General features: G+C 40.9%; 1 protein-coding gene across 1 annotated transcript in view; it reads right to left on the bottom strand.

The window, feature by feature from the left end:
- LOC103262380 (microtubule-associated serine/threonine-protein kinase 4-like) overlaps nucleotides 1–8831 on the bottom strand; it is a gene marked incomplete at its 3' end in the record, with an annotated part of 411003 nt that overhangs the window by 217572 nt on the left and 184600 nt on the right. Inside the window, exon 4 of the mRNA XM_008060005.2 lies at nucleotides 1752–1783. Coding sequence (XP_008058196.2) covers nucleotides 1752–1783 — 32 coding nt within the window. The remainder of the gene's footprint in view (nucleotides 1–1751; nucleotides 1784–8831) is intronic.

Raw genomic sequence — 8831 nt, 5'->3', positions numbered from 1 at the left:
TGTTGGGCTCCAGCAATCCTTCCACCTCAGCCTTCCAAGTAGCCAGAACTACAGGTGCGCGCTACCATGCCTGGCTAATTGTTGATTTATTGTAGAGATGAGGTCTCGTCAAGTTGCCCGGGTGGGTCTCAAACCCGCGGGCTCAGGCAAACCACTCACCTTGGCCTCCCAAACTGCTGGGATTACAGGCTGAGCCACTGAGCCTGGCCAAATATTTTATTTCTTTATCACAGATTTTCACATCTGCTTATGGCTATCAGTTATCATTAACACAACTGAGACTTACTCAAGGGCAAAACAGGACATGGTCCCCAAATAGATCTAATTTCGTAATTATGAAAATGTTTATAATATTATTTGATATATATCAATATGATAACACAGAAACAGGGGAGGGGGAACCCAAGTGTAATCTATTTAAAACACAGGCCAAAAGCAAGATTTGACTAAAGTTGTAAAATTTTCAAATAAAGTGTAAAAGAAAAAAATCTAGGGTATTTAAGCCTTAAAGTACAAAGGAACTGAGTTTTTTTCTCCCCCCTATACAAGTATTTCATGTAGTTTTATTTCTGTTTTTCTTGTTTCTCATTTCTCTCCATGATGAGAAATATCAAAAAGTTTGGACTTTTCCAAATTTAGGCAAGAGAGTTCTAATCATTATGCAGAAGAGGAAAGTATTTAATTCTGAGGACATTTCCTACAGCAAACTATTTTTGCTAACCTCTAGCAGAGAGATGGAAGCTGGGTGCTGGTGACAACTTAGCTAGGCACATTCTCTCAAAATAATGATCCACTATCTGTCTGGCAGCCTACACTTGTATAAAAAGCAAGAAGCAAAATGAATTGTAATGAAATGTTCATGTTGATAAAGTTTTGGTTCCTAGATACAAAGGCTAAAATTTTCCAAAATTTAGCCAAGAGGATGAACACCATCTTCTAAAAGTCGTCATGTGTTTTTTCTAAACCTCCAAGATGAAAGCTGCAAAACACTTATCTTAATTATTATACTAATCATAAAAGAGCTGCCCCATCACTCACTTCTTCAACATAAATCTGACAACAAATCTGAATGCTTCCAGACCAGCCCTTATACAGTAGTAGCTGATAACAAGTCTACCTTAACTGAAGTGGGATATTAAGGGGGAGTTAATGTCACTCTACAACTTGCTAATGGAAAAAAACCTATGACTTATGCACATATATTATTGGCTTTAAAAATAAAAGCTTAAAACACTCTATACAAAAATCAAGTCAAGGTTCATAAATCTGTTGTTTGAACACAAGAGCATTACACGAATCAGTTCAATAGGGTCTAAAATTAATAGTAGAAGGTTCAGCTGACTCAAGCTTCAATTTAAATGCAAAAGTACGTAATTTACTCTGCATAAACTCTATAGGATCAAGAATAATAATGAATTTCCAGAACATAACACTAATTTTTAATTCAGATCAATTTATACTATCTGCAGACCAAACGCTTTTGCTTGATTATGTAACACAATTTTTTAAAAATTAAGACTCTCCCAGGAATAAATATGCATTTTCGTTTACAATGCCCATAAGAAATATACCCCCAAAATTCTTGTGAAATCATTATCATCTGACTCTTATAAATAAAGTCAAAGTTTTGTATTTCCTTAATTTAGCTGATTATGATTAATCTTCCAAATGCCACTACATACCTAACAATCATATAAGCATGTTGCAAACCATACAAAAAGAAAACAAGGAAACAAAATACTACTACTTACAGACTTCCTCTTCTGGGGAGACTCAGTTCCTTCTGCAAAAGAAAAAAAAAAAAAACATATATATATATATATATATATATAAAAGAGATGCTCCATTAGCTTTAGATTACCAGGATACCAAATGGATAGTACAAAATGCATCACCCTTCATGTTGCTTGGTTTAGTATTTCCTATACTGAAAAGACTTTAATGTCATAATTTTATCCTTCATACATTGTTCTCTCTACACACTGTGTTTATGGTGCAAACAGTTTATCTCAATTTCAGAGCACAAAAAACATCCATCTTCCTTCCCAAAGTAACTCCAGTAAAATATTGCGTTGAGTTACAAGGCCCTATAATTGAGCACAGAGAAAATCTGAGGAGGCAGAGAAACCCAAACAGGAAGTAGATATAAGTAGAAGAAATTTTGCAGGATTATAATTAAATAAAAGGTGAAATGAAGAGGGCAATTAAACCTGTTTGCCCTCAACAGAAATAAACTCATGCAAAACACCGTGGATACTAAAAATTTGCACTTTATTATTTGGGATTTGTTTGGTTTTTGTTTTTTGAGTTAGGGTCTCACTTTGTCACCCATACTCACTACAGACTCAATCTCCTGGGCTCAGACAATCTTTCAAACTCAGTCCCCTGAGTAGATGGAACTACAGACCTGTGCCACCACACCCAGCTAATTTTTGATTTTTTTTGTAGTGATGAGGTCTTGTTATGTTTCTTAGGTTGGTCTTGAACTCCTAGCCTCAAGCAATCCTCCCGCTTCAGCTTCCTGAAGTGCTGGGATGTACTTTATTTTGTTTTAAAAAAAAGATAAAAGCTGGGCTTGGTGGCTCAGCCTGTAATCCCGCGCCTTGGGAGGCTGAGGTGAGTGGATTTCCTGAGCCCGTGGGTTCGAGACCCGCCTGGGCAACTTGGTAAGATCTCATCTCCACAATAAATCAAAAAGAATTAGCCGGGCGTGGTAGCGCGCGCCTGTAATTCCGGCTACTTGGAAGGCTGAGGCGGAAGGATCGCCGGAGCCCAGCAGGTCGAGGCTGCGGTGGCGGGGAGCGGCCACTGCACTCCAGTCTGGGCGACAGAGTGAGACTCCGACTCAAAAAAAAGAAAAAAAAAAAAAAAGAATTCAAAAGGTTTCCTTTTGGTATTATTTCTCAAAACAATAATATTATTATTGCTTTACTATTCCTCAGGATATTTAAAAGTAGGTTAATAAACCTCTCAAAGGTAATTGGACATCAGAGTGTTTCATGGTTCTAAAGGCGGCTCCTACTTATCTCAGATTAAGATCATTATCTACCTAAGCATGGAGAGGCTGTGGAAAACCAAAAACCAACCCAGCAAATAAGCCAACCAAGTAAATAAACAAAATCAGATTCAGAAATATCTCCATCAGCTACAGAAGTTTTCAAAGTCCTGCTACTCCAAAATAATTACTTGAGGACAATAAAGAACAGGAAGCAACGGGTCATCTGGCTGTCTAAACTCAAAGCGCACTCGAAATCTGAAGACTGGGCTACACTGGCTGTTCATTCCCAAAATTCCCATTTATTTTCTGCCTTCCAGGTTCCTGAGAATCATCTTTTGAAAGGTATTTCCCGGTCAGCTTCAAACTCACCTTTCCTGTCCCCTGTTTTTATTGGATGCTTAAATGCCTGCCATGGACAGCCGTCAGATATCTCCTCTCGTAGTGCAATGTACTCTGGCACAGCTTACAGAGCGGCCTTGACAGCATTAGCCCAGAGGGGAGGAGAGCTCTGTGGTGGGCTGCTTCAAACACAGGATGCCTCATTTATTAACTGGCAAATATATTTCCATACAGAGCTATAGCAATCATATAACTGTTTGCTAGCAAGAGGAACAATCAACAATTTTAGGAACGAAGAATCCTCTTCTTTCTCCCAGCAGCCGACATTTTCTTTTCCTGGGCTGCAGGGTTCAGCGGCGAAGTGCTTTTTGTTTTGTTTTGTTTTGCTTTTTTCTTTAATGCTTGATTAGCCCTAAGAAATTATAGTGTTTGCTGAACTTGGCTCCCTGATTCTGAAACATAAATATACCTTCAGTTACTAAAACTCCTAATGGCAACAGGAAAGTCTCTGACTAAGACAGTTTTCCTTGGGACCTGAAATGTAAATAGAAAGCCAATGAGCAATTTTCTGTATGTGTATCTTTGGTTAGGGTATGCACTGTGAAATTAGTGTTATAAGCAGATTTTTAAAAAGGAAAAAAGCCGGGCTCGGTGGCTCAGCCTGTAACCCCACGCCTTTGGGAGGCTGAGGTGAGTGGATTGCCTGAGCCCGCGGGTTCGAGACCTGCCTGGGCAGCGAGACCTCATCTCTACAATAAATCAAAAAATCAGCCGGGCGTGGTGGCACGTGCCCGTAATTCCAGCTACTCGGAAGGCTGAGGCGGAAGGATCGCCGGAGCCCAGCAGGTCGAGGCTGCGGTGGCCGGGAGCGGCCATTGCACTCCAGTCTTGGCGACAGATTGAGACTACAACTCAAAAAAAATAAAATAAAATAAAAAGAAAAAAAGAGAGAATAGCTCACCAGACTGTTTAATTAATTAATTAGCTAGTTTATTTATTTAGGATGGGGGTCTCACTATACTGCCTAGGCTGGTCTCAAACTCTTGGGTCAAAGTGATCCTCATAACTCGGCCTCCCGAGTAGCTAGGATCACAGGCACACAACGCCAGGCCTGGCTCAGACCATTTCTTTTAGAAAGGAACTGAAACCCACTGTACTGCAAAAGACCTAAAGTCCCAACGGGTAATACTCTTCTGTCCAATAATTTGATCTGACAACAGCACAAAAGGTACCTGAGATGTTATCATTAATAAACAAAAAAATAACCCATCAGATGTTATTTCAACTCTATATGCAAATAACCACTCAGAAGATAGAAGAGGGAGAGGGCCAAATTAAGGACCCAAATAGTTCAATCAATCATATCCCACCAAGTGACCTGACCATAAACTGGCTGCTCTGTTCTGAGGAAAAGCTGCTGAAACAGCAAGATAAGGGATAAAAACCAACTCTGTTTTTAATCAGAAGTCTTTCCAGTAGGTCTAGAATTAGGAGTTCTAAACAAGGAGAAAGGTTACGGTGGCAACCCAGCACTGCTGCTCCACAGGACGGCAGCCAAGATTCCAAGATGAGGAGCAAAGGACATTTAATAGGCCACTGTCAACTGACCTGAAGCCACCACGCTAACCAAGCTGAAGGAGCTAATCCACCTGATGGCTTGAATGTCAGGCTCAGGACTGGAAACTCAATTTGGTAGCAAATTGGAATCAGATGTGATGGTAATAAAGTGAGAGAAATGAATGCGCCATGGCCAAGACCTTGTGAACAGTCGCTACAAAAGTCTGCAAATACCAGGAGGGCCAAGCAATTGCAGCCGGAGCAGGAAGCAGCAACTGCCCTAATGCGTGGGGGCCGCATGCTGATAAACCTGCACCGAGCAGACCTAAATGAACCACATCACAGCATTTTGCCACCAAAGCCCCTGCAGTACTCTGTGTCTGTGTCCTCGTTTCATTTTCTTAATGTCAGGAGAAGGTCACTAACACATATTTAGATAATTAGATGAGACATGTGGGGGTGGTCCGAGTCACAAACCTAAGACGGTGCTTGGTATATGGGGAACATGTGTCAAAAATCTGATGTCAGGCAAGAACTGGAGAAGGAAAGAAAAGGGGGAAAAAGAGCAAGAAGCATGCATCTGGACTAAACTATATGTTCTTATTAACCATCACCAGGTTAAATACATTCTTAAGAATATATTTAAGAAGACAAAAATGTTTAAATTTTCATTGATATTGATTACTCAGTGACTTTTAATATTTTTAGAGTTGCTATTTATCATTATTTGCTTGATATTATATCCTCTGCCCCCTTTCTAAAAGTGTTAACTAGCAAATATTTGCATTGAAAATAAAGGTGAAATAAAATTAAACTTGTCTGAGAATCCTGTTATTGTCTTGAGATCCCTTGATAAAACTGGGAGTAAAGAGTTCCTCTAATCCAGGAAAAGAATTCATGGAGAATCCAAGAAGACACGTGGGACAAAATAAATGATTCTGCCCCTTTCCCTTAGCCATCCTTGCCTCCAAAAGGAGAAAAGAACAGTTCTACTCATCAGACAGGAGAGAAAACTGCAATGTCTTATATGGACAAGCAATTTCCTGCAGTCATTTTAAAAAATATTTATAGAGGAGAAACTAACAAATACTACCATAACCAAGCAATCAAGGTTAACATCACCAGTGCTAAGTCAAGCTAACATCAGGTGCTCTCTCACCTGATAAGATGAGAAGGAAACCTCACCCCTGTGTTAGTCTCCCTAAAAATCCATAATTCCAATCTAATCCTGAAAAAGCATCAGACAAATCCAAATGAAGGGACATTCTAGAAACATCTGGCCAGTACTCTTTAAAACTGTCAAGGCTGTGAAAAACAAGGAGAAATTAAGAAATCTCTGGCATAGATCAGAGAAGACCAAAGAAACATGACAATTTAATGCAACTAGCAATCCCACTACTTGGTATTTATCCAGAGGAAGAGAGATTGTTATACAAAAAAGACACCTGCACCTGCATGTTTATAACAGCACAATTAACAATTGTAAAGATATGGAATCAATCTACATGCCCGTCAACCAATCAGTGGATGATGAAAATGTGATGTGTGTGTGTGTGTACATACACATACATACCATGGAATACTATTCAGGCATAAGAAAGAACAAAATAATGTCTTTTGCAGCAACTTGGATGGAACTGGAGACCATCCTAAAGTGAAGTAACGCAGGAACAGAAACTCAAACACTGCATGTTCTCACAGCTAAGCAAAGGACCTGTAAAGGCATACAGAATGGTACAATGGACATTGGAGACTCCGAAGGCGGAGGGTGGGAAATGGGGAGGGATGAAAAATCACCTATCAGATACGATGTGCATGAGGGGGGGTGATGGGTACATTTAAAGTCCACCACTTCACCACTATACAAAGCAGCCATATAACCAAAAATCATTTGCACCCCCTAAAGCTATTAAAATAAAGACAATTTAAAAAAAAATAGAAATGTAAAATCTTGAATCGAATTCCTGATCGATAGAAAAATGAGAAAAGACATCCCTGGATACTTCACCATTTAAAACAGAGAATTGGGAGGACTGTGCCACACATTGTTAACTGAATGTTACTCCACGTAGCAGTTGGAGTTCTTCAAAACGACAGAAACTTAGTGCGGCTGACAAGTACACAACCCATCTGTGCTACAAGGTGACAGGCTAGTTAGATAGACAAGGTAGGAAAATGGGCAGGAACCAAAAAATGAAACCCAGAGAATATGACCACACCTGGGGAACAGCCCAGTGAAGATACTATCCTCTGCAGCTGAACCTCAATAGAGCTCAGCCTCCAGGGAGGCTCTTTAGCTCTCTCCCACACCTTGACTTCATCTCTCCGGGCAGGTACCCTGTGACTGACGCCATGATCACACCAGTATCTTTTCCCCTGCTGCCAAGTGGGCAGGTAAAAGGAACATTGGCTCCTTTCACTAGCACAGCAGGAAGCAGAGCCAAGTCTACCAAGATCCACACTCTGGGAGATCCTAAAAAAAAAAAAAAGCAGGGTGGGCGTGGGGGAGGGAGGATTTGGAAGTTGGGCAACTTGTCTCGCCCACCCCCACCCAAACCCCAAAACAAACAGAATGACGATGTCCAGCACACACTAATCCCTGGGCCCTTTCCAGAAACCAGTAGACTTAAAGTTCACCCCACCACCGTCCTTCGTTACTCAGCCGTCACTGGTGGTTTCATCCTGTCACTGAGAGTTACCACAGGTACTCTGCACTAATTAATTTAGGGAGGGAGTTCAGAGAGTTGAGATATGCAAAGCAAGTGTATTTGGTGCTGTTATAGACACATGAGGAAAAAGAAAACACACTTAAAAACTAAGTGGGGCAACATATACGCACACATATAAAACAAAAGAGGAATCACCAGGTGCAAGATGATGGATTATTACTCAGATATGTAAATACGACAGGAGAGAGGAATTAAAAGGGGAAGAGAAAATTCAGTTCCAGCAGTGGCTCTGAAGCCTGGCTGCACAATAATGTTACCTAGAGGGCTTTTAAAAATACCTGCCTGAGCCTCACCCCTAGAGACCTAGAGAGAGAGTAGTTTGCATAAGTTGTTTACTAGAGGTTAGTACTTTTTTTTTTTTTTTTTTTTTTTTAGTTGGAGTCTCTTTCTGTCACTCAGGCTGGAGTGCAGGGGCACATGGTCACCCCAAAGTCGACCTGCTGGGCTCAGGTGAGCCTTCTGCCTCAGCCTTCCAAACAGCCGGAACTACAGGTCCATGCTACCATGCCCGGCTAATTTGTTGATTTATAGTAAAGATGAAGTCTTGCCAAGTTGCCCAGACTGTTCTTGAACCCATGGGTTTAGGCAATCCCCTCACCTTGGCCTCCCAAAGTGCTGGAATGGTAGGCTTGAGTCACCACGCCCAGCTGAGGTTAGTACTTTTAAGTCCCCTTAAGGACTATTAGTTTGTATAAACTATGTGTCTTCCGATTTTTTTCTTTAGGGAGCATTAATTTTCTAGGCTGTCACTACAGTCAGGAAGTTTTAGATTTTTAAGTTACTTCCTTTGCAAATGGGAAGTGGAATTGGGCGAGGAAAGGTGCCCAAAATGGAACTCTCCCTACTTGACAGAGTATAAAATTAGCTGGGGGCACAGACTCATCAGAGATGGGTTCCCCCCAAGAAATGCTTTGGGCCTCACTGTTCTGTGCTTTGCCTGACAGTCACTTGTGAAGGCAGAAGCAGAGGACAGAAAAGTAAATATCGTGGAACCAGATCTTACACAAAGACTTGGTTCTGCATCAGAGTAGAAGGCAAATATGGTCTAGGTTCTAACAACACTTGAGAAGCCCAGTATGCTGCCCATCAGTTACATGGTTTTCTGCACAAAGAAAGTAGGGGCAAAGCTGGCACATTTCTACAGAAACGCCTGGACATTCAAACAATCTGACCCATAAACCACTAGCAAAATCCTAGAAGGAAATGTG

This window comes from Carlito syrichta, unplaced genomic scaffold (assembly GCF_000164805.1).
Source record: "Carlito syrichta isolate Samal-C Ts95f unplaced genomic scaffold, Tarsius_syrichta-2.0.1 Scaffold304473, whole genome shotgun sequence".
NCBI classification, from domain to species: Eukaryota; Metazoa; Chordata; class Mammalia; order Primates; family Tarsiidae; genus Carlito; species Carlito syrichta.
Note: the sequence above shows the minus strand (reverse complement) of the source record. Positions and strands in the feature narration are given on the sequence as shown.